This window comes from Catharus ustulatus, chromosome 34, assembly GCF_009819885.2.
Source record: "Catharus ustulatus isolate bCatUst1 chromosome 34, bCatUst1.pri.v2, whole genome shotgun sequence".
Classification (NCBI taxonomy): domain Eukaryota; kingdom Metazoa; phylum Chordata; class Aves; order Passeriformes; family Turdidae; genus Catharus; species Catharus ustulatus.
This window is the reverse complement of record NC_046254.1, coordinates 999157-1024403: the sequence shown is the minus strand read 5'-3', so window position 1 is coordinate 1024403 and position 25247 is coordinate 999157. Positions and strand designations below refer to the sequence as shown.

The window sequence follows — 25247 nt, the reverse complement described above, 5'->3', positions numbered from 1 at the left end:
AGGTGGCACTGAGCCTTGGGGACACTCCCGGACCTTGGGGACACTCCTGAGGTGACAACAAATCCTTGGGGACACTCCCCAGGTGACACTGAGGCCTTGGGGACACTCCTGAGCCTTGGGGACACTGCTGAGCCTTGGGGACACTCCCAGACCTTGGGGACACTCCCAAGATGGCACTGAGCCTTGGGGACACTCCCGAGGTGACACCAAATCCTTGGGGACACTCCCAAGATGGCACTGAGCCTTGGGGACACTCCCGAGCCTTGGGACACTCCCGGACCTTGAGGACATTCCTGGGGTGGCACTGAGGCCTTGGGGACACTCCAGAGCCCTGGTGACACTGGTGGCCCTTGGGACACTGCTGAGGTGGCACTGAGACCTTGGGGACATTGCTGAGCCTTGGGGACACTCCCGAGGTGGCACTGACGCCCTGGGGACACTCCCGGACCTTGGGGACACTGTTGAGGTGGCACTGAGCCTTGGGGACACTTCCGAGCCTTGGGGACACTCCCGGACCTTGGGGACATTCCCGAAGTGGCGCTGTCGCCCTGGGGACATTGCTGAGGTGGCACTGAGGCCTGGGGACACTCTCGGACTTTGGGGACATTGCTGAGGTGGCACTGATGTCTTGGGGACACTCCCGAGGTGGCACTGTCGCCCTGGGGACACTGGTGGCCCTCGGGGACAGCCCTGTCACGTGCGTGTCCCCTTTGTCCCCGCGGTGTCACCTGCGTGTCCCCGTGCCCGCGTTGTGTAATCGGTGCCACCTTTGTCCCCTCTCTGTCCCCTTGTCACCTTTGTCCCCTCCCTCCTCCTCCCGGCCTGGGGCACCCGAGGGGACACGGGGACAGGAGGGGACAGGAGGGGACAGAGGGGACAGGGAGGGGACAGAGAGGACAGGAGGGGACAGAGGGGACAGGGAGGGGACAGTGGGCGGGACAGGCCGGGGGTGGCACAGCGCTGGGGACACTGATAGGGACAGTCCGAAGGTGGCACCGACACCACGAGGACAGGGTTGGGGACAGCCTGGGGACAGGGCGGGGACACTGCGGGGGTGGCGCTGGCACGGGGACAGGGAGGGGACATTGACAGGGACAGCCCGAGGGTGGCACAGGCTTGGGGACAGGGAGGGGACATCGAGGGGACATCGAGGGGACACCGTGGGGACACAGAGGGGACACCGAGGGGACAAGGGGACAGGATGGGGACGCTCCCCTCGGTGTCCCCTCGGTGTCCCCAAGCCTGTGCCACCCTCGCGCTGTCCCTGTCACTGTCCCCAGCCCTGTCCCCACGCTGTCACCACGGTCCTGTCCCGTGCCTGCGCCATCCTGGGACTGTCCCCCTCACTGTCCCCAGCCTTGTCACCGTGGTGTCCCGCGGTGTCCTCGTGCCTGTCCCCACCTGTCCCCTCCCTGTCCCCTCCGGTCTCCTTTGTCCCCTCCTGTCCCCTCCCTGTCCCTCCCTGTCCCCTTTTGTCCCTCCCTGTCCCCTCTGTCCCCTCCTGTCCCCTCTGTCCCCTCCCTGTCCCCTCCTGTCCCCTCCCTGTCCCCTCCCTGTCCCCTTTGTCCCCTTTTGTCCCCTCCTGTCCCCAAACCGGTTCCAGCCCCTCCCTTTTTGCCACCTCCGCCCTCCTTTAAAAGTCCCCAACTTGTCCCCAAGTGTCGCCAGGTGCCACCATGGCCGCGCTGCTGCTGCTGCTGCTGGCGCTGCTGGCGCTGTCGCTGCTGTCGCTGCTGTCGCGACAGCGCTCGGTGGCCTCGCGACTCCCGCCGGGCCCGACCCCGCTGCCGCTGCTCGGGAACCTGCTGCAGGTGTCGCCGTTCCGGACCCTGCAGTCCCTGCTCAGGTGACATTTGGGGACAATTCGGGACATTTGGGATTTGGGGATTTTTCTGAATTTTTTAAATTTTTTTTTAATTTTTAAAGAATTTTTTTCCTATTTTTTCGGGATTTCAGGGGGGTTGGGACTCTCCAGGTGTCCCCGTTCTTCAACCTCCAGTCCCTGCTCGAGGTGACATTTGGGGACAATTCGGGGCAATTTGGGACATTTAGGATTCTGGTAATTTTGGGGGAATTCTTTGGATTTTTTTAAAATTTTTTTGGAATTTTTTAAATTTTTTTCGGGGTTTCAGGAGGGTTGGGACGCTCCAGGTGTCCCCGTTCTTCACCCTCCAGTCCGTGCTCAAGGTGACATTTGGGGACAATTCGGGGCAATTTGGGACATTTGGGATTTGAGGATTTTTGAGAAATTTTTTGGGTTTTTTTGGAAATTTTTAAATTTTTTTTCCGATTTTTTAGAGATTTTTTTTTTTGTTTTTTGGGGATTTTCAGGGGGTTGGACGCTCCAGGTGTCCCCGATCCACTCGCTCCAGTCCCTGCTCAAGGCGACATTTGGGGACAATTTGGGACATTTGGGATTTGGGGGTTTGGGGGAATTTTTTGGATTTTTTTGGATTTTTTTCCGATTTTTTAAAACTTATTTTGGTTTTTTTTTGGGTTTTCAGGGGGTTTGGGACGCTCCAGGTGTCCCCGTTCTGCACCCTCCAGTCACTACACAAGGTGACATTTGGGGACAATTCGGGGGATTTGGGGAATTTAGGATTTTGGAAATTTTTTGAATTTTTTTAAAATTTTTTTTAAATTTTTTTAAATTTTTTTTAATTTTTAAAGATTTTTTTCCGTTTTTTTGGGGGATTTCGGGGGGTTGGGACGCTCCAGGTGTCCCCGTTCTGCACCCTCCAGTCACTACACAAGGTGACATTTGGGGACAATTTGGAGGATTTGGGGAAATTTGGGATTTTGGGAATTTTTTTGGAATTTTTTTTTTTTTTTTGGAATTTTTTTTGATTTTTTTTTTTATTTAAAGAATTTTTTCTGTTTTTTTCGGGGATTTCAGGGGGGTTGGAGGCTCCAGGTGTCCCCGTTCTGCACCCTCCAGTCACTACACAAGGTGACATTTGGGGACATTTGGGACATTTGGGGATTTGGGGATTTTTGGAGAATTTTTTGGGATTTTTTTGAATTTTTTTTGGATTTTTTTTGGATTATTTAAAGAATTTTTTTTTCTTTTTTTCGGGGATTTCAGAGGGGTTGGGACACTCCAGGTGTCCCCGTTTTCACCCTCCAGTCCCTGCTCCAGGTGACATTTGGGGACAATTCGGGGCAATTTGGGACATTTGGGATTTGAGGATTTTTGAGAAATTTTTTGGGATTTTTTGGAAATTTTTAAAATTTTTTTCCGATTTTTTAGAGATTTTTTTGTTTGTTTTTTGGGGATTTCAGGGGGGTTGGGAGTCTCAAGGTGTCCCCGTTCTGCACCCTCCAATCCCTACTCCAGGTGACATTTGGGGACAATTTGGGGGAATTCGGGACATTTGGGGGTTTAGGGATTTTGGGAATTTTTTGGGATTTTTTAGAATTTTTTTGTATTTTTTTTCTGATTTTTTTAGAGATTTTTTTTTTGTTTTCTCGGGGATTTCCAGGGGGGTTGGGACGCTCCAGGTGTCCCCGTTCTGCACCCTCCAGTCCCTACTCCAGGTGATTTGGGGACAATTTGGAGGATTTGGGAAATTTGGGATTTTGGGGGATTTTTAGGGAATTTTTTGGGGATATTTTGGAATTTTTTTGGATTTTTTTTCCTTTTTTTTTGTTTTTTAGGCGTCCTTAGGGGGAATTTAGGGGGGATTGGGACCCCCTGACACCTTCCAGTCCCTGCTCAGGGTGGCGATTTTGGGGCAAATTTGGGAAAATTTGGGAAATTTGGGGGTTTGGAGACTTTTTGGGATTTTTTTGGATTTTTAGGAATTTTTAATTTTTTTTTTTCAGGTTTTTAAAGGGATTTTTAGGAATTTTTAGGAGTTTTAGGGCGGTTTTAGGGATTTGGGACCCTCCTGCACCTTCCAGTCCCTGTAGGAGGAGGGAATTTGGGGCAAATTTGGGGGATTTTGGGAAATTTCGGGGTTTGGGAATTTGGGTTTTTTTGGGGAGGTGGTTTTAGTATTTTACCGGATTTTAATGGATTTAATGGGATTTTTATGGGGATTTTTATGGAAATATTATGGGATTTTATGCGATTTTAATGGGATTTTAATGGGATATTTTTTGGATTTTTATGGGATTTTAATGGATTTTGATGGGGTTTTTATGGGATTTTTATGGGGATTTAACGGGATTTTTATGGGATTTTATTGGAGTTTTTATAGTATTTTACTGGGATTTTAATGGGATTTTAATGGGATTTAAATCAGATTTTTTATAGAGTATTTATGGATTTTATGACATTTTTAGGTAACTTTCATGGGGTTTTTAATGGGATTTTAACGGGATTGTTGTGAGATTTTAATGGGGTTTTATGGGATTTTCATGGGATTTTAATGAGATTTTAGGGGGATTTTTAATGGGGTTTTAATGGGATTTTAACGGGATTTTTAATGGGATTTTTCAGGGATTTTATGGGATTTTATCGGATTTTAATGAGACTTAAACGAGATTTTAACGGGATTTTAATGGGATTTAAAAAAATTAATTAGATTTTTCAGGGACTTTTATGTAATTTAAATTGGATTTTTAATAGCATTTTTAATGAAATTTTAATCGGATTTTTAATGGGGTATTTAAGGCATATTAATGGGATTTTTCTGGATTTTTAACGGGTTTTTTAATGGGATTTTAATTGGATTTTTATGAGATATTTTTGGAAATTAAATGTGATTTTTATGGAACTTTTAAGAGATTTTAATGGGATTTTAATGGGATTGTTAGGAGATTTTAACGGGGTTTTAATGGGCTTTTAACGGGATTTAAACTGGATTTTTAATGGATTGTAATGGGATTTATAGAATTTAAATTGGATTTTTAATGGTATTTTCTATGGGATTTTGATTGGATTTTTGTGAGATATTAATGATATTTTAATGGGATTTTAATGGGATTTTTAATGGACTTTTTAATGGGATTTTTATAGGATTTAAATTGCATTTTAATGGGATTTTAATCGGAATTTTAATGGGATATTTATTGGATTTTAATGGGATTTTAATGGAACTTTTATGGGATTTTCATGGGATTTCCATGGGATTTTATTGGATTTTTATGGGATTTTAATGGGATTTTAATGGGATTTTAATGGGATTTTTCTGAATTTTCCCATATTTCCATGGGATATTTTTTTTTTTGTTTTTCACAGGATTTTCATTAATTTTATTTCTATATTTTTGTATTTTTGATTTCCCAGCTTAGTGATCACTATGGGTCGGTGTTCATGGTATGGCTGGGCTGGGTTTGGGTGAATTTTGCTGGATTTCCATGGGATTTTTGTTGGTTTTAATGGCATTTTAATGAGATTTTAATGGGGTTTTTTATGGGATTTTAATGGGATTTTATTGAGGATTTTTATGGGATTTTTATGGGTTTTTTATGGGATTTTTATGGGATTTTTATGGGATTTTAGTGAGATTTTTAAGGGGATTTTTATTGGATTTTAATGGGATTTTTTAATGGGATTCTTAATGGGATTTTCACAGGATTTTCATGGGATTTTTAATGGGATTTTTAATCGGATTTTTGTGGGATTTTAATGGGATTTTTTAATGGGATTTAAATGGGATTTTTATGGGATTTTAATGTGATGTTCACAGGATTTTTTGGATTTTCACCGGATTTTTTTTTTAATTTTCACCGGATTTCTGTTAATTTTAATTTTTTATTTCTATATTTTGATTTCCAGCTCAGCGACCACTACAGACCAGTGCTTACGGTGTGACTGGGTTGGGATTGGGTGAATTTTGCCATAATTTTGCGGAATTTTTTCAGATTTTCATGGGATTTTTTTTTATTTTCATTAACTGTATTTTACTATTTCTGTATTTTTATATTTCCCCAGCTGTCGGACCGCTACGGGCCGGTGTTCACGGTGTGGCTGGGCTGGGATTGGGTGATTTTGCTGTAATTTCACGGGATTTTTTCAGATTTTCATGGGATTTTTTCAGATTTTCACGGGATTTTTTCAGATTTTCACGGGATTTTTTTTGATTTTCATGGGATTTTTTTTTATTTTCATTAATTATATTTCTATATTTTTGTATTTTTTATTTCCCCAGCTGTCGGATCACTACGGGCCGGTGTTCACGGTGTGGTTGGGCTGGGATTGGGTGATTTTGCTGTAATTTCACGGGATTTTTTTTTATTTTCACGGGATTTTTTCAGATTTTCATTAACTGTATTTTACTATTTCTGTATTTTTATATTTCCCAGCTGTCAGATCGCTACGGGCCGGTGTTCACGGTGTGGCTGGGCTGGGTTTGGGTGAATTTTTGTGTATTTTTATGGATTTTGCTGTAATTTCACGGGATTTTTTTTTATTTTCATGGGATTTTTTTTAATTTTCATTAATTATATTTCTATATTTTATTTCCCCAGCTCAGTGATCGCTATGGGCCGGTGTTCACGGTGTGGCTGGGCCCCCGGCCCGTGCTGGTTCTGCGCGGTCCCAGCGCCGTGCGCGAGGCGCTCGTGGGGAACCCCGAGGCGTTCGCGGGCGCGGCCGGATGCCACCCTGGAGAGCACCTTCAGGGGATATGGTGAGATCAAAATCACCCCAAAATTATCCCAAATCACCTGGGACAGAGCCAAAATCACCCCAAAAAAATGGCCCAAAATCACCTGGGAGAGAGCCAAAATCACCCCAAAAATGGCCAAAAATGCACCTGAGACAGAACCAAATTATCCCAAAAAAGCCCCTGGGACAGTCCCAAATTGTCCCAAAAATTCTCCTGGGAGAGAGCAAAATTGGCCCAAAAATGCACCTGGGACAGCCCAAATTATCCCAAAAATGCACCTGGGATAGACCCAAATTATCCCAAAAATGCACCTGAGACAGAGCCAAACCATCCCAAAAATGCACCTGGGACAGCCCCAAAATACCCCAAAAAATTTCCCCATTTCCCATGGATTTAACCCAAATTTTTCCCATTTCCCATGTATTTAACCCAAATTTTCCCCATTTCCCATGGATTTCACCTCGAATTTCTGCCCCTTCCCAATGGATTTTTTTCTCCATTTTCCCCCGATTTCCCATGGATTTAACCCCAATATTCCCATTTTAATTGAATTTCCCCAATTCCCATGGATTTTTCCCCATTTTTATCCAATTTCCCGTGGATTTTGCCCCAGTGTTTTCCCATTTCCCATGGATTTCACCCCAGTTTCTGCCCCTTCCCAAGGATTTCCCCCATTTTCCCCCATTTCCTGTGGATTTTCCTCATTCCTAGTGGATTTTCCCATTTTCCCAATGGATTTTTCCCATTTCCCAAATGATTTTCCCACACTTTTTCCCGTTTTGTGGATTTTCCCCCAGTTTCTGTCTCTTCCAAATATTTCCCCCCATTTCCCAACAGATTTCCCCCATTTCCCACTGATTTTCCCCATTTCCCTTCAATTTTCCCCATTTCCCAGGAATTTGTCCCCAATTTCTCAGTTTGTTTTCCCATTCCCCGTGGATTTAACCCAAATTTCTGCCCCTTCCAAATGTTTTTTTTTCCCAATTTCCCATGAATTGTCCCCATTTCCCATGGATTTAACCCCAATGTTCCCATTTAAATTGAATTTCCCCATTTCCCATGGAATTTTTGCCCATTTTTCCCCATTTCTCGTGGATTTTTCCCCATTTTTTTCCCATTTCCCGTGGATTGTCCTCATTTCCCAATGGATTTCTCCCCAAATTTTTTCAATTTCCCATCAATTTAACCCAAATTCTTCCCATTCCAAATGGATTTTGCTCCATTTCCCAGGTGATTTTCCCCATTTCCAATGCATTTTTCCCACGGAATTTTCCCATTTCCAACGAATTTTTTCCTATTTCCCATTTTTCCATTTCCCATGGATTTCACCCCAATTTCCACCTCTTCCAAATTTTTTTTTTTTCCCCAATTTCCAATGGATTTTTTCCCAGATATTTCCCAATTCCCATTAATTATCCCATTTCCCCTGAATTTTTCCCATTTGCCCTGGATTTCACCTTGATTTCCGTAGACTTTTTCCTATTTACTGTGGATTTCCCACCAATTTCCCCTGGATTTAACCCAAATTTCCATGGATTTTTTCCCATTTCTCATGGATTTTTCCCCCAATTCCCCATTTCCTGTGGATTTCACTGGACTTCCCATTTCCCAGTGGATTTTTCTGCAGTTTTTTCCCATTTCCCCTGGATTTTCCCCCCAAATTTCCCATTTCCCCTGGATTTCACCCCAAATTTCCCATTTCCCGTGGATTTCACCCCAATTTCCTGTGGATTTCACCCCAATTTCCTGTGGATTTTTCCCATTTCCCGTGGATTTCACCCCAATTTCCTGTGGTTTTTTTTTTCCATTTCCCGTGGATTTCACCCCAATTTCCTGTGGATTTTTCCCCATTTCCCATGGATTTCACCCCAATTTCCCATGGGATTTTTCCATTTTCCTGGATTTCACCCCAAATTGCCCATTTCCAATGGATTTTTCTGCAGTTTTTTCCCATTTCCCCTGGATTTCACCCCAAATTTCCATTTCCCGTGGATTTAACCCATTTCCCATGGATTTCAACCCAATTTCCTGTGGAATTTTTCCTCATTTGCCCTGGATTTCACCCCAAATTTTCCATTTCCCCTGGATTTCACCCCGAATTTTGGTTGTTCCAGGTGTGGTATTTTCGGACGGTGAGCGCTGGCGCCAGCTGCGCCGTTTCTCGCTGATGGATTTTCCCATTTCCCGTGGATTTCACCCCAATTTCCTGTGGATTTTTTTTCCCATTCCCATAGATTTTTTTCCCAATTTCCTATGGATTTCACCCCAATTTCCCCATTTCCCAATGGATTTTTCTGCAGTTTTTCCCCATTTCCCGTGGATTTCCACCCAATTTTCTCCTGGATTTCACCCCAATTTCCTGTGGATTTTTTCCCATTTCCCATGAATTTCACCCCAATTTCCCATGAATTTCACCCCAATTTTCCCATTTCCCCTGGATTTCACCCCAATTTTCCATTTCCAGGTGTGGTTTTCTCTGACGGCGAGAGCTGGCGCCAGCTGCGTCGCTTCTCCCTGATGGATTTTCCCATTTCCCCTGTATTTCACCCCAATTTTCCACGGATTTCACCCCAATTTTCCCATTTCCCTGGATTTCATCCCAATTTTCCCATTTCCAGGGGCACCGTTTCTCCCTGACGGATTTTCCCATTTCCTGTGGATTTAACCCCAAATTCCCCATTTCCCAATGGATTTTTTCCCATTTCCCATTGTTTTCACCCCAATTTCCCCATTTCCTATTAATTTCACCCCAATTTCCCATGGATTTCACCCCAATTTCCTGTGGAATTTTTCCTCATTTGCCCTGGATTTCACCCTCATTTCCCATGGATTTCACCCCAATTTCCTATGGCTTTTTCTCCATTTCCTGTGGATTTCACCCCAATTTCCCATGGATTTCACCCATAATTCCCCATTTCCCGTGGATTTAACCCAATTTCCTGTGGATTTCACCCCAATTTCCCCATTTCCCAATGGATTTTTCTGCAGTTTTTTCCCATTTCCCATGGATTTCACCCCAATTTTCCCATTTCCCGTGGGGTTTTATTCCCATTTCCTGTGGATTTCACCCCAAATTTCCCATTTCCCTGGATTTCACCCCGAATTTTGGTTGTTCCAGGTGTGGTGTTCTCCGACGGCGAGCGCTGGCGCCAGCTGCGCCGTTTCTCGCTGACGGTGCTCCGGGATTTCGGGATGGGGCGCCGCAGCATCGAGAGCCGGATCCAGGAGGAGGCGCAGGAGCTTGTCCGCGAGGTCCAGAAAACCCAGGGTACCCAAATTTCCCCTTTTTGGGAAAAAATCGTGGAAATCATCCCCAAAATATCAGCAGGAAAAAAAACCAAAATGGTCCAAAATTATCCCCAAAAAATGCACCAAAATCAGGCCCAAACTGCCCCAAATATCCAAAAGCAGGGCAGGAATTCCCCCAAATTATCCCAAAATTATCCTAAAAACACCTGGAAAAGAGCCAAAAATGATCCCAAAAAACATTCTAAAAAAGCCAAATAATCCCAAATTACCCCAAAATTATCCCAATTAATTCCCAAATTATTCCTAAATTATCCCCAAATACAACACAACGATGCCAAAATTCATCCCAAAAACCCACACTGGATGACCCCAAAAATGCCCCCAAAATTTTCCCAAAAAAGTCCCAAATGATCCCAAAAAATATTCCAAATCCATCCCAGAATGAGCCCAAAATCATCCCAAAAATCCACATTGAACCCAGCCCAAAATCCCCCCAAATTATCCCAAAATTATCTCCAGAATTATCCCAAAACCACCCGTAAAAGAGCTAAAAATTGTCCCAAAAATCATCCTAAAAAAGCCAAAATCAGCCCAAATTATCCCAAAATTATCCCAAATTTAATCCTAAAATTTTCGCCAAATCATTCCAAATTAATCCAAAATTATCCCCAAAATGATCCCAAAATTCCTCCAAGAAACAGCTCGAAGTCACCCCAAAATGTATCCACCAAAATGATCCCAAAAAATCATCCCAAAACCACCAAATCCACCCCAAAACGCTCTCAAATGATCCCAAAAAATCGATTTGTTGAAAAAATCCCAAAAAAATCCCTAAAAAATCCCAGAAAAATCCCCCAAAATCTTGGAAAAGTCTTGGAAAAATCCCCAAAACTCCTGGAAAAATCTTGGAATAATCCCAGAGAAATCCCAGAAAAATTCTGGAACACTCCTGGAAAAAAATCGAGAAAAATCCTGGAAAAATCCCAAAAAATCCTGAATAATCCCAGAAAATCCTGGAAAAATCCCAGAAAAATCCCAGAGAAATCCCAGAAACACTCCAGAAAAATCACAGAAATTTCATGAAAAAATCCAGGAAAAATTAAAAAAAAATCCTAGAAACATCCCAGAAACAGCCCAGAAAAATCCTGGAAAAATCCTGGAAAAATCCTGGAAAAATCCCAGAAATATCCCAGAGAAATCCCAGAAAAATTCCTGGAAAAATCCCAGAAAAATCCAAGAAAAATCCCGGAAAAGTCCAGAAACATCCCAGAAAGATCCTGAAAAAATCCTGGAAACATCCTAGAACAATTTCAGAAAAATCCAGGAAAAACCCTGGAAAAATCCCAGAAAAATCCCACAAAAATCTGGAAAAATCCAAAAAAAATCCCCCAAAAATCTAATCCCCCAAAAATTCCTTGAAAAATCTAAGAAAAACCCTAGAAAAATCCCAGAAAAATCTAAGAAAAATCCAGGAAAAATCCTAGAAAAATCCCAGAAAAATCCCAGAATAATCCCAGAAAAATCCCCAAAAAAATCTCCAAAAAATCCTGGAAAAATCCCAGAAAAATCCTTAAAAACTCCCAAAAATACTAAAAAATGCCAGAAAAATTCCAGAAAAATCCCAGAAAAGTCCTGAAAACTGTTTTTTTAAAATTTTTAATCAAGAAAAATCCTGGAAAGATACCAATATAATCCCAGGAAAATCCCAGAAAAATCCAGAAAAATCCCAGAAAAATCCTAAAAACTCCCCAAAATTTCTGGAAAAATCCCAGAAACATCCCAGAAAAATCTCAAAAATATCGTGGAAAAATCCAGGAAAAATCTTGAAAAAATCCCAGGAGCATCCCAGAAACGTCTCAGAAACATCCCTAAATATTCCAGAAAAATCCAGAGAAATCTCAGAAAATCCCAAAAACTTCTGGAAAAATCCTGGAAAAAAAATCCGGGAAAAATCCAGGAAAAATCCAGAAAAATCCAGGAAAATCCTGGAAAAATCCAGGAAAAATCCCCGAAAAAATCCCACAACAATTCTGGAAAACTGTTTTTTTTAAAATCAAGAAAAATCCTGGAAAAATCCCAGAAAAATCCTTTAAAAAATCCTAAAAAATCCCAAAAAATCCCCAAAAATCCCAGAAAGATCCCAGAAAAAATCCCCAAACCCCCCAAATCCACTCCCCAATTCCCCCCAAAATTCAGTTTATTTTCTCTCCAGGGAAGCCGTTCGACCCCACGTTCCTGCTGAGCTGCGCCGTGTCCAACATCATCTGTTCCATCGTGTTCGGGGATCGATTCCACTACGAGGATCCCGAATTCCTGGAGCTGCTGCGGCTCATGAACGACAGCTTCAGGGAGATGAGCACGGCCTGGGCACAGGTGGGAAACTGGGGAAAAATTGGGAAATTTTAGAGAATTTTGGGATTTCTTTTCTAATTTTTTTAGATTTTTTTGGCATTTTTTGGAATTTTTTTGGTGATTTTTTTCGGATTTTTTTGGGATTTTTTTTTTATTTCTTACAAATTTCTGAGAATTTTGGTGGATTTTTTGGGGAATTTTTTGAAATTTTTAAGGGAATTTTGGGGAAATTTTTTTGAATTTTTTTTTTACTTTTTCTAAATTTTGTAAGATTTTGGGGGGATTTTTTGGGGGATTTTTTGTGATTTTTAATGTTTTTTCTGCAAATTATCTGGGAATTTTGGGAATTTTTAAAGGAATTTTGGGAAAATTTTTGTGATTTTGGGGGGGAATTTTTAGAATTTTTTCTAATTTTTTGGGACTTTTGGGATTTTTTACAAATTTTCTGGGAATTTTTGGGGAATTTTGGGAATTTTGGGAATTATTAAACGGAATTTTGGGAAAATTTTGGGATTTTTTGTGTTTGTTTTCTAATTTTTAAAAGATTTTTTGGAATTTTTTTGGGTTTTTTTAGGCTTTTTTTGCAAATTTTCTGGGAATTTTGGGGGATTTTTGAGAATTTTTGGGGAAATTTTGGGAAAATTGTTGGGATTTTTTTGGGAAAATTTTTGGGATTTTTCTAATTTTTTGGGGATATTTTGAATTTTTTTGAATTTATTGGTGATTATTTCTAGATTTTGTTGCAAATTATCTGGGAATTTTGGGGAATTTTTGGGAAATTTTATAAAGCAATTTTGGGAAAATTTTGGATATTTTTTGGAATTATTTTTGTAATTTTTAAAATATTTTTTGGATTTTTTTATTTTTGGGGATCTTTTTAGGAGTTTTTTTGCAAATTATCAGGGAATTTTGGGAGAATTTTTTGGAATTTTTTTTGAAATTTTGGGGAAATTTTGGGGATTTTTTGGGGAATTTTTTGGGATCTTTTCTAATTTTGGGGAATTTTTAAGAATTATTTGGTGATTTTTTTTAGGTATTTTGCAAATTTTCTGGGAATTTTGGGGAAATTTTTGGGAATTTTGGGAAATTTTGGGGAAATTTTTGGGATTTTTTCTCATTTTTGGGGATTTTTAGGGAAATTTTTGGTGATTTTTTTTTACATATTTTCTGGGAATTTTTGGGTAATTTTTGGAATTTTTGAGACTTTTGGGGGGAATTTTGGGAAAATCTTGGGGAAATTTTTGGGATTTTTTTTCTCATTTTTGGGATTTTTAGGGAAATTTTTGGTGATTTTTTTTACATATTTTCTGGGAATTTTTGGGTAATTTTTGGAATTTTTGAGACTTTTTGGGGAATTTTTGGGAAAATTTTGTGGATTTTTTCCGAATTTTTTTGCAATTTTTTGGGGGGGAGGTTATTTTTTATAAATTTTCTGGGATTTTTTTGGAATTTTGTGAAATTTTGGGGAATTTTTAAAGGGATTTTCTGGAAAATTTGGGGGATTTTTTTTCCAATTTTTTTTTTGTGATCTTTTCCAGTTTTTTGCAAATTTTCTGGAATTTTGGGGGATTTTGGGCGGAATTTTTTAATTTTTTAGGGAATTTTGGGAGAATTTGGGGATTTTTTGGGTGGGTTTTTTAACATATATTTTTCTAATTGGGGGACTTTTGGGATGATTTTGGTTGGTTTTGGTTCTGGTTTTGGGCTGGTCTCAGAGGAATTTTCTGGATTTTTGGGGCAGTTTTGGGGTGAATTTTCTGGATTTTTGGGGCAGTTTTGGGGTGAATTTTCTGGATTTTCAGTGTGGGTTTAGGGTAAATTTCTGCATTTTGGGCTGATTTTACGGTGAATTTTCTGGATTTTTGGTCAGTTTTGCGGTGAATTTTCAGGATTTTTGGGATGATTTGGGGTGGTTTTGGTTCTGGTTTTAGGCTGGTCTGAGAGGAATTTTCAGCATTTTGGGGTGTGTTTGTTCTGTTTCTGGAGAGTTTTTGGGCCAGTTCCTGTGATTTTGAAATTAATTTTTTGGGCCGTTTCGGCGCTAATTTCGTGATGATTCTCACGTCAATTTCTGGGCGATTTCTCCCCAATTTTTGGCCATTTTTGGGTAATTTTCTGCTGTTTTTTGTATCCCCAGCTCTATGACACGGCCAAGCCACTGCTGCAGGGGCTGCCGGGCTGGGCACGAGGGGAGAGGGAGGCTGGAGGGATTTTGGGCATTTTTGGGGAATTTTGGGGAATTTTTTTGGACATTTTTGGGGTGGTTCTGAGAGAATTTTCTGCATTTTTTGGCTGATTTTAGGGTGAATTTTCTGGATTTCTAATAATTATTTCGGGGTGTTTTGGGGATAATTTTGGGGTGGTTTTGGTGCCATTTTTGGGGTGTTTTGAGAATAATTTTCTGGATTTTTGGATTAATTTTCTGGATTTTAGGAGTGGGTTTGGGATGAATTTTCTGGATTTTGGGGCAGTTTTGGGGCAGATTTTCTGGATTTTGGAGCAGTTTTGGGTGAATTTCTAGATTTTGGTGTGGCTTTGGGGTGAATTTTTCTGGATTTCTGGGCAGTTTGGAGGTGAATTTTCTGGAATTTTGGGATAATTTTGGGGTGATGTTTCTGGATTTTTGGGGCAGTTATGGGTGAATTTTCTGGATTTTTTTGAGGTGACTTTGGGGTGTTTTCAGTGACTTCTTGGAGTGGTTTGAGAGGAACGTTCTGGATTTTTGGGTTGTGTCTGGGCTGTTTCTGGAGGGGTGAAATTTTGGGATTTTTGGGCTGATTTGGGTGGTTTGGTTCTGGTTTTAGGCTGGTCTGAGAGGAATTTTCTGGATTTTTGGGTTAGTTTTGTGGCAAATTTTCTGGATTTTTGGGGCAGTTTTGGCGTAAATTTTCTGGATTTTTGGGGCAGTTTCGGGGTGAATTTTCTGGATTTTTGGGGTGAATTTTCTGCATTTTGGGGCTGATTTTAGGGTGAATTTTCTGGATTTTTGAGGCAGTTTTGGGGTGAATTTTCTGCATTTTTGGTGTGCCTTTGTTCTGTTTCTGCAGCATTTTTGAAGCAATTACTGAATTTAAAATTCAATTTCAGGTCGTTTTGGCGCTACTTTCGCGATGATTCTCGCGCCAATTTCTGGGCGATTTCTCCCCAATTTTTGGCCATTTTTGGGTAATTCTGTGCTGTTTTTTGTGTCCCCAGCTGTACGACATGGCCGAGCCGCTGCTGCAGTGGCTGCCGGGCCCGCACCGGCGCATCCCGCGCCTCCTGGGCCTCATGCGGGATTCATCGCGCGCCGCCGCGTGCGCGACAACGCGCGGAGCCTCGACCCGCGCAGCCCCCGCGACTTCATCGACGCCTTCCTCATCCAGATGGACAAGGTGGGGCTGGGGGGGATTCCGGGGGGATTTTGGGGTTCTGGAGGGGATTTGGGGGGTCCTGAGGGGTTCTGGGTTTTGGGATGGGAGCCTCCAATTTCTGGATTTGGGGTTTGGATTCGTCAGGTCCCATTTTTGGGTTTGTATCCCCAATTCCCATTTTGGTTCTGGATCCTCCAATTCCCGTTTTTGGGATTGGATTCCCCAATTCCCATTTTTTGAATCCCCCAATTCCCATTTTGGTTTGGATCCCACAATTCTGGATTTTGGGTTGGATCCCCAATTCCCGTTTTTGTTTTTGGATTCCCAATTTCCATTTTTGGGATTGGACCCCCCAGTCCCCGTTTTTGGATTCCCCAATTCCCTTTTTTGGGATTGGATCCCCCAGTTCCCGTTTTTGGATTTGGATCCCCAATTTCCATTTGGGATGGGATCCCCCAATTCTTGTTTTTTGGATCCCCAATTCCCATTTTTGTTTTCGGATCCCAAATTCTGGATTTTGGGTTTGGATCCCCATTCCCATTTTTGGGATTGGATTCCCCAATTCCCATTTTTGGATCCCCCAATTCCCATTTTTGGGTTGGATCCCCAGTTCTGGATTTTGGGTTTGGATCCCCCAATTCTCAGAGTTTGGGGTTTGAACCCCCCCCCCAGTTCCCATTTTTGGGGTTTGGACCCTCCCAGTTCCCATTTGGGGTGGGATCCCCAGTTCCCATTTTTGGGTTTGGATTCCCCCAATTCCCATTTTTGGGATTGGAACCTCCAATTCCCATTGCTGGTTTTGGATCCCCAATTCCCATTTTTGGGGTTGGATCCCCACCAGTTGACAGATTTTGGGTTTGAATCCCCCCAATTCCCATTTTGGATTTGGATCCCCACCAGGATTTTAGTTTGGATCTTCAATTCCCATTTTTGATTTTGGATCCCCACCAATTCCCATTTTGGGATTGGATCCCCAGTCCCCATTTTTGTTTTTGGATCCCCAATTCCCAGATTTTGGGGTTTGGATCCCCCAATCCCCACTTTTGGGGTGGGATCCCCAATCCCCATTTTTGGGGTTTGGATCCCCCCAATTCCCAGATTTTGGGGTTTGGACCCCTCCAGTTCCCATTATTTGGCTCAGCCCCCAATCCCCATTTTGGGCTCAGTCCCCAATTCCCAGATTTTGGGATTTTGACCCCTCGCAACTCCCAGATTTTGGGGTTTTTTTGATCCCCCAATTCCCAGATTTTGGGGTTTGAACCCCCCAATCCCCATTTTGGGATTTGGATCCCCCAATCCCGTTTTTGGGGTTTGGACCCCCTGAATTCCCAGATTTTGGAGGTTTTTTTGGATCCAAAATTCCCAGATTTTAGGGGTTTTTTTGGATCCCAAATTCCCAGATTTGGGGTTTTTTTGGATCCCAAATTCCCAGATTTTGGGTTTTTTTTGGACCCCCCAATTCCCAGATTTTGGGGTTTGGATCCCCCAATTCCCATTTTTGGATTGGATCCCCCATTTCCAGATTGTGGGGTTTTTTTTGGATCCCCAATTCCCAGATTCTGGGTTTTTTTGGATCCCCAATTACCAGATTTTGGGGTTTTTTGGATCCCCAATTTCTGTTTTTGGGGTTTGAACCCCCCCCAATTCCCAGATTTTGGGGTTTTTTGGATCCCCCAATTACCAGATTTTGGGGTTTGGATCCCCCCAATTCCCAGATTTTGGGGGTTTTTTGGATCCCCAATTCCCAGATTTTGGGGTTTTTTTTGGATCCCCAATTCCCAGATTTTGGGGGTTTTTTGGATCCCCCAATTCCCAGATTTTGGGGTTTTTTTTGGATCCCAAATTCCCAGATTTTGGGTTTTTTTGGATCCCCCCAATTCCCAGAGTTTGGGTTTTTTGGACCCCCAATTCCCAGATTGTGGGTTTTTTTGGATCCCAATTCCCAGATTTTGGGTTTTTTTTGGATCCCTAATTTCTGTTTTTGGGTTTGAACCCCCCCCAATTCCCAGATTTTGGGGTTTTTGATCCCCAATTCCCAGATTTTGGGGTTTTTTTGGATCCCCAATTCCCAGATTTTGGGGTTTTTTGGATCCCCAATTCCCAGATTTTGGGGTTTTTTTGGATCCCCAATTTCTCTTTTTGGGGTTTGAACCCCCCCAATTCCCAGATTTGGTGGTTTTTTTGGATCCCCAATTCCCAGATTTTGGTTTTTTTTCGGACCCCCCATCCCGCTCTGGCAGGAGAAGGACGATCCCCACACCGAGTTCACCATGGAGAACCTGGAGCTCACCACCCTGAACCTTTTCTTCGCCGGCACCGAGACCGTGAGCTCCACGCTGCGCTTCGGCCTCCTCTACCTCATGAAGCACCCGCACGTGGAAGGTGGGCAGTGCCACCCAAAAACCAAAAACCCAAAACCCAAATCCCCAAACCCCAAAAACCCCAACCCCAAAAACCCCAAACCCCAAAACCCCCAAACCCCAAAAAACCCCAAACCCCAAAAACCCCAAATCCCAAACTCCAAATCCCCAAATTCCCAACACCCCAAATTCCCAAATCTCCAAATTCCCCAAGTGCCCAAATCCCAAATTCCCCCAATTCCCAAATCCCCAATCTCCAAATCCCAAATTCCCCCAAACACCAAGTACCCCAAATTCCCAAACCACCAAATCCCAAATCCCCAAATTCCCAAACCCCTCAAATATCCAAATTCCCCAAATTTCCAAAAACCCCAAATCCCCAATCCCCAAATTCCCAAACCCCAAACCCAAACCCAAATCCCAAACCCCAAATCCCAAACCCAATCCCAATTCCCGTTCCAGAGAAGGTTTTTGAGGAGATTTCCCGGGTTATCGGCCCCGATCGCGCTCCGGCCCTCGCTGACCGCTCCCAAACCCCAAACCCCAAACCCAAATCCCAAACCCAATCCCAAATCCCAAATCCCAAACCCAATCCCAAACCCCAAATCCCGTTTCCAGAGAAGGTTTTTGAGGAGATTTCCCGCGTTATCGGCCCTGATCGCGCTCCGGCCCTCGCTGACCGCTCCCAAACCCCAAACTCCAAACCCAAACCCAAACCCCAAATCCCAAACCCCAAATCCCAAACCCCAAACCCCAAATCCCATTTCCAGAGAAGGTTTTTGAGGAGATTTCCCGGGTTATCGGCCCCGACCGCGCTCCGGCCCTCGCTGACCGCTCCCAAACCCCAAACCCAAACCCAAACCCCAAATCCCAAATCCAACCCAAACCCAAACCCCAATCCCAAACCCCAAATCCCAAACCCAAACCCCAAATCCCGTTTCCAGAGAAGGTTTTTGAGGAGATTTCCCGGGTTATTGGGTCCGACCACGCTCTGGCCCTCGTTGACTCCCACACCCCAAACCCCAAACCCAAACCCAAACCCCAAACCCAAACCCCAAACCCCAAATCCCAAACCCCAAATCCCGTTTCCAGAGAAGGTTTTTGAGGAGATTTCCCGGGTTATCGGCCCCGACCGCGCTCCGGCCCTCGCTGACCGCTCCCAAACCCCAAACCCAAACCCCAAACCCAAACCCAACCCCAAACCCCAAACCCAAACCCAAACCCCAAATCCCAATTCCCAATTCCAGAGAAGGTTTTTGAGGAGATTTCCCGGGTTATCGGCCCCGACCGTGCTCCGGCCCTCGCTGACCGCGCGCTGATGCCGTTCACGGACGCCACGATCCACGAGATCCAGCGCTGCAGCGACCTCATCCCCATGAACGTCCCGCACCGCGTCACCCGGGACACGGAATTCCGGGGGTACACCATCCCCAAGGTGAGAGGGACCCCAAAAACCCCAAAAAATCCAAAATCCCCCATGAAATATCCCAAAAACCCCGAAATCCCCCAAAATCCATCCTGAAATATCCCAAAAACTCCAAAATCCCCCCAAATCCCCCTTGAAATATCCCAAAAATCTCCAAAATCCCCCAAAATCCACCCTAAAATATCCCAAAACCCTCCTGAAATATCCCCAAAAATCCCAAAAATCTAAAAATTCCCCCAACCCCATCCCATGAATGTCCCACACAGCGTGACCTGGGACACCGAGTTCCGGGGGTACCGCATCCCCAAGGTGAGAGGGACCCCAAAAACCCCAAAATAAAAAAAACCCCTGAAATATCCCAAAAATCCATCCTGAAATATCCCAAAAATCAAAAAAATCCCAAAAACCCATCCCATTAATATCCCACACCGCATCACCCGGGACACGGAATTCGGGGCTGCCGCATCCCCAAGTGAGGGGAACCCCAAAAAACCCCAAATCCAAAAAAAAACCCCTGAAATATCCCAAAAAAAACCCTGAAATATCTCAAAATCCCCACAAATCCCCCTTGAGTGACCCCAAATGACCCCAAGTGACCCCAAATGCCACACCTGACCCCACAAATCCCCCGACCCCAAATGAGCCCAACACCCTTCCCAAGACCCCAATGAGCACCAGGACCCCAAATCCCCCCTGACCCCACACGTGATCCCACAGACCCCCCTGACCCCACAAACCCCTGACCCCACAAGTGACCCCAAAAATGACCCCACAAGTGACCCCACAAACCCCTGACCCCATTAAGTGACCCCGTAAATGACCCAATAACTGACCCCACAACAGAACCCAAATCCCCCCAACCCCATAACTGACCCCAAAAATTACCCCAAAAACGACCCCATAACTGACCCCATAAGTGACTCCACAAACCCCTGACCCCATAACTGACCCTATAACCACACCCAGGGCACGGACATTTACCCCCTGACCCCATAACTGACCCATAATGGACCCCACAAACCCCTGATCCCATAACTGACCCCAGGGCACAGACATTTACCCCCTGACCCCATAACTGACCCCACAAATCCCTGACCCCATAACTGACCCCAAATCCAGGGCACGGACGTTACCCCTGACCCCATAACTGGCCTTATAACTGACCCCATATCTGACCCCATAACTGACCCCACAAACCCCCTGACCCCATAAGTGACCCATAACTGACCCCAAACCCAGGGCACAGACGTTTACCCCCTGACCCCACAAACCCCTGACCCATAACTGACCCCATAACCGACCCCATAACTGACCCCATAACTGACCCCATAACTGACCCCATAACCGACCCCATAACTGACCCCATAACTGACCCCAAACCCGCCTGACCCTACAAGTGACCCCATAACTGACCCCATAACTGACCCCAAACCCGCCTGACCCTACAAGTGACCCCATAACTGACCCCATAAGTGACTCCAAACCCCCTGACCCCATAAGTGACCCCACAACTGACCCCATAAGTGACCCCAAACCCCCTGACCCCATAACTGACCCCATAAATGACCCCATAACTGACCCCATAACTGACCCCATAACTGACCCCAAATCCAGGCACGGACGTTAACCCCCTGACCCCACAAACCCCTGACCCCATACCTGACCCCATAACTGACCCTATAACCGCCCCCAGGGCACGGACGTTTACCCCCTGACCCCATAACTGACCCAATAACTGACCCCATAACTGACCCCACAAACCCCTGACCCCATAACTGATCCTATAACCACACCCAGGGCACGGACATTTACCCCCTGACCCCAAACTGACCCAATAACTGACCCCATAACTGACCCCACAAACCCCTGACCCCAATAACTGACCCCATAACTGACCCCAAACCCAGGGCACGGACGTTTATCCCCTGACCCCATAAGTGACCCCATAACTGACCCTATAACCGCCCCCAGGGCACGGACGTTTACCCCCTGACCCCATAACTGACCCCAAACCCCTGACCCTATAACCGCCCCCAGGGCACGGACGTTTACCCCTGCTGAGCTCGGTGCTGCACGACCCCGGATCCTTCAAGAACCCCCAAAAGTTCGACCCCGGAAACTTCCTGGACGAGCAGGGGCGGTTCCAGCGCAACGAGGCCTTTGTGCCCTTCTCGGCAGGTGGGACCCCAAAAAAATCCTATAAAAATCCTATAAACACTAAACCCCACAACGAGGCCTTCGTGCCCTTCTCCGCAGGTGGGATCCTAAAAAAATCCTATAAAAACCCTAAAAACCCCACAACGAGGCCTTCGTGCCCTTCTCGGCAGGTGGGATCCTAAAAAAAATCCTATAAAAACCCTAAAAACCCCAAAACCCAAAACCCCAATGCAACGAGGCCTTCGTGCCCTTCTCGGCAGGTGGGATCCTAAAAAATCCTATAAAAATCCTAAAAAACCCCTAAAACCCCAAACCCCAGCGCAGCGAGGCCTTCGTGCCCTTCTCGGCAGGTGGGATCCCAAAAAAATCCTATAAAAACCCTAAAAACCCCAAAAACCCAAAACCCAATGCAACGAGGCCTTCGTGCCCTTTCTCCGCAGGTGGGATCCTAAAAAATCCTATAAAAATCCTATAAACACTAAACCCCACAACGAGGCCTTCATGCCCTTCTCAGCAGGTGGGGACCCAAAAAAAATCCTATAAAAACCCTAAAAAACCCAAAACCCCAGAGCAACGAGGCCTTCGTGCCCTTCTCTGCAGGTCGGGATCCTAAAAATCCTATAAAAATCCCAAAAATCCCAAAAACCCCACAGCGAGGTCTTCGTGCCCTTCTCTGCAGGTGGGGATCCTAAAAAAATCCTATACAAATCCTATAAACACTAAACCCCAGCGCAACGAGGCCTTCGTGCCCTTCTGTGCAGGTGGGGATCCTAAAAAATCCTATAAAAACCCCAAAAACCCCAAACCCCAAAAGCCCAGAGCAACGAGGCCTTCGTGCCCTTCTCTGCAGGTGGGATCCTAAAAAAATCCTATAAACACCCCAAAAACCTTAAAAACCCCAAATTCCAGCACAGCGAGGCCTTCCTGCCCTTCTAGGCAGGTGGGATCCCAAAAATCCTATAAAAACCCTAAAACCCCAAAACCCCCAACCCCAAAACCCCAAAAATCCCCCAAAATATCCCAAAAAGGCCCCAAAACCCCCAAAAACCCCAAATCCCAAAAACCCCAAACCCCACAAATCCCCTTTTTGGGGTCCCCAAAATCCCAAAAATCTCCTAAATCCCATAAACTCTTTGGGGTGGAGACCCCAGACCCATTTGAGACCAGACCCCAAAAACCCCCAGTCCCTTTTGGGATCCCATGGCTCTCAAGGCCCCAGACCCATTTGGGACCCCAAAACTCCCAGACCCTTTAGTGACCAGACCTCAAAACCCCCAGACCCTTTTAGGATCCACGGGTCCCAAAGCCCCCAGACCCATTTGGGACCCCAAAGCCCCCAGACCCATTTGGGACCCCAAAGCCCCCAGACCCATTTGGGACCCCAGACCCTTTAGAGACCCAGACCCTTTTTGAACCTTCCCAGCTCCAAAGCCCCCAGACCCTTTTGGGGTCTCCCAGAGACTTTTGGGGCCCCAAAAATCCCATAAATCCTTTGGGGTGAGGACCCCAGACCCATTTGGGACCCAAAACCCCCAGACCCTTTAGAGACCCCAGACCCATTTGGGATCCCAAAACGCCCAGACCCTTTTGGGGACCCCAGACCCATTTGGGATCCTCCAACCCCTTTTGGGACCCCCCCCAGACCCCAAAAACCCCCAGTCCCATTTGGGACCCCCAAAGCCCCCAGACCCTTTAGAGACCCCAGCCCCATTTGGAACCCAAAAGCCCCAGACCCTTTAGAGAGAGACCCCAGACCCTTTAGAGACCCCAGACCCATTACAGACCCCAGACCCATTTCGTTCCAGGGAAGCGGCTGTGTCTGGTGAATCCCTGGCTCGCTCCGGAGCTGTTCCTGTCCTGATCCCAAACCCCCAGCCCCATTTACAGGACCCCAGCCCCATTTACAGACCCCAGCCCCATTTACAGACCCCAGACCCATTAGAGACCCCAGACCCATTTACAGACCCCAGACCCATTACAGACCCCAGACCCATTTAAGGACCCCAGACCCATTTACAGACCCCAGACCCCATTTAAGGACCCCAGACCCATTACAGACCCCAGGACCCAGTTTCGTTCCAGGGAAGCGGCTGTGTCTGGGTGAATCCCTGGCCCGCTCAGAGCTGTTCCTGTTCCTCATCCCAACCCCCAGACCCCAAACCCCCAAACCCATTAGAGACCCCAGACCCATTTAAGGACCCCCAGACCCATTTACGGACCCCCAGACCCATTTACGGACCCCAGACCCATTTCCCTTTCCCTTCCGGGAAGCGGCTGTGCCTGGGTGAATCCCTGGCCCGCTCGGAGCTGTTCCTGTTCCTCACCTCGCTCCTGCAGCGGCCCTCCGGCCGCAGCCGCTGGGGCCGCCCCCGCGCCGTGAGCACGGCCCCGCTGGAGAGCGGCTTCGGCAACATCGCCCCGCGGTACGAGCTGCGCATGGTGCCGCGATAGAGACCCCAGACCCAATTCACAGAGACCCCCCAGACCCAAATTAACCATCCCAACATCGCCCCGCGGTACGAGCTGCGCATGGTGCCGAGATAGAGACCCCAGACCCAATTCAGAGAGACCCCAGACCCAATTGACACAGACCCCAGACCCAAATTAACCATCCCAACATCGCCCCCGCGGTACGAGCTGCGCATGGTGCCGCGATAGAGAGACCCACCAGACCCAAATAAACACGGACCCCAGACCCAATTCACACACCCCAACATCGCCCCGCGGTACGAGCTGCGCATGGTGCCGCGATAGAGACCACCAGACCCAATTCTGAGAGACCCCAGACCCAATTCACCCAGCCCAACATCGCCCCGCGGTACGAGCTGAGCATGGTGCCGCGATAGAGACCCCAGACCCAATTCACAGAGACCCCAGACCCAAATTAACCACCCCAACATCGCCCCGCGGTACGAGCTGCGCATGGTGCCGCGATAGAGAGACCCCAGACCCAAATTAACCTGAGACCCCTCCTCAAATTAACACACCCCAACATCGCCCCGAGATGCAAGCTCAGGATGGTGCCCAGATGAGACCCCAGACCCAATTCAGAGAGACCCCAGAACCAAATTAACACATCCCAACATCGCCCCCAGATACCAGCTCTGCATGGTGCCGAGATGAGACCCCAGAACCCAATTCACACAGACCCCAGACCCAATTCACAGAGACCCCAGACCCAAATTAACCATCCCAACATCGCCCCGAGATACGAGCTGTGCATGGTGGCGAGATAGAGACCCCAGACCCAATTCAGAGAGACCCCAGACCCAATTCACACATCCCAACATCGCCCCGCGGTACGAGCTGCGCATGGTGCCGCGATAGAGACCCCAGACCCAATTCAGAGAGACCCCAGACCCAATTCAACACATCCCAACATCGCCCCGCGGTACGAGCTGCGCATGGTTGCCGAGATAGAGAGACCCCAGACCCAATTCACACAGACCCCAGACCCAATTCACACATCCCAACATCGCCCCGAGATACCAACTCAGGATGGTGCCCAGATGAGACCCCAGACCCAAATTACCCCAAGACCCCCGCCCCAAATTGGGGAATCCCCCCGAGACCCCTCCCCAAATTCCGCCCCCGAGACCCCTCCCCATGGCTGGAAAATCCCCCAAAATCCCCCCAAAATCCTCCCCAAATTCGGGACCCCCTCCCCGAGACCCCTCCCCAAATTCGGGACCCCTCCCCACCCACGGGGATTCCCCCAAACTCTTCCAAAATTCCAAATGCCCCCCCAAAAAATCCCCAAATTTCCCCCCCAAACCCCCAAATTTTTGCCCCA

The 25247-nt window shown here is 45.9% G+C and overlaps 1 protein-coding gene across 1 annotated transcript; it reads left to right on the top strand.

Annotated features, from left to right (window-relative positions):
• The first annotated feature begins 1573 nt into the window (after positions 1-1573).
• On the top strand, positions 1574-24044 carry LOC117009635 (cytochrome P450 2G1-like). The gene is given in 12 exon segments (XM_033083913.1): positions 1574-1846; positions 6423-6545; positions 6547-6578; positions 9676-9825; positions 12019-12179; positions 15354-15432; positions 15435-15532; positions 17752-17893; positions 19119-19306; positions 20537-20551; positions 21349-21459; positions 23699-24044. Coding segments are annotated over 12 exon segments (1476 nt in total). The 5' UTR covers positions 1574-1676; the 3' UTR covers positions 23906-24044.
• The last annotated feature ends 1203 nt before the right edge of the window (positions 24045-25247 follow it).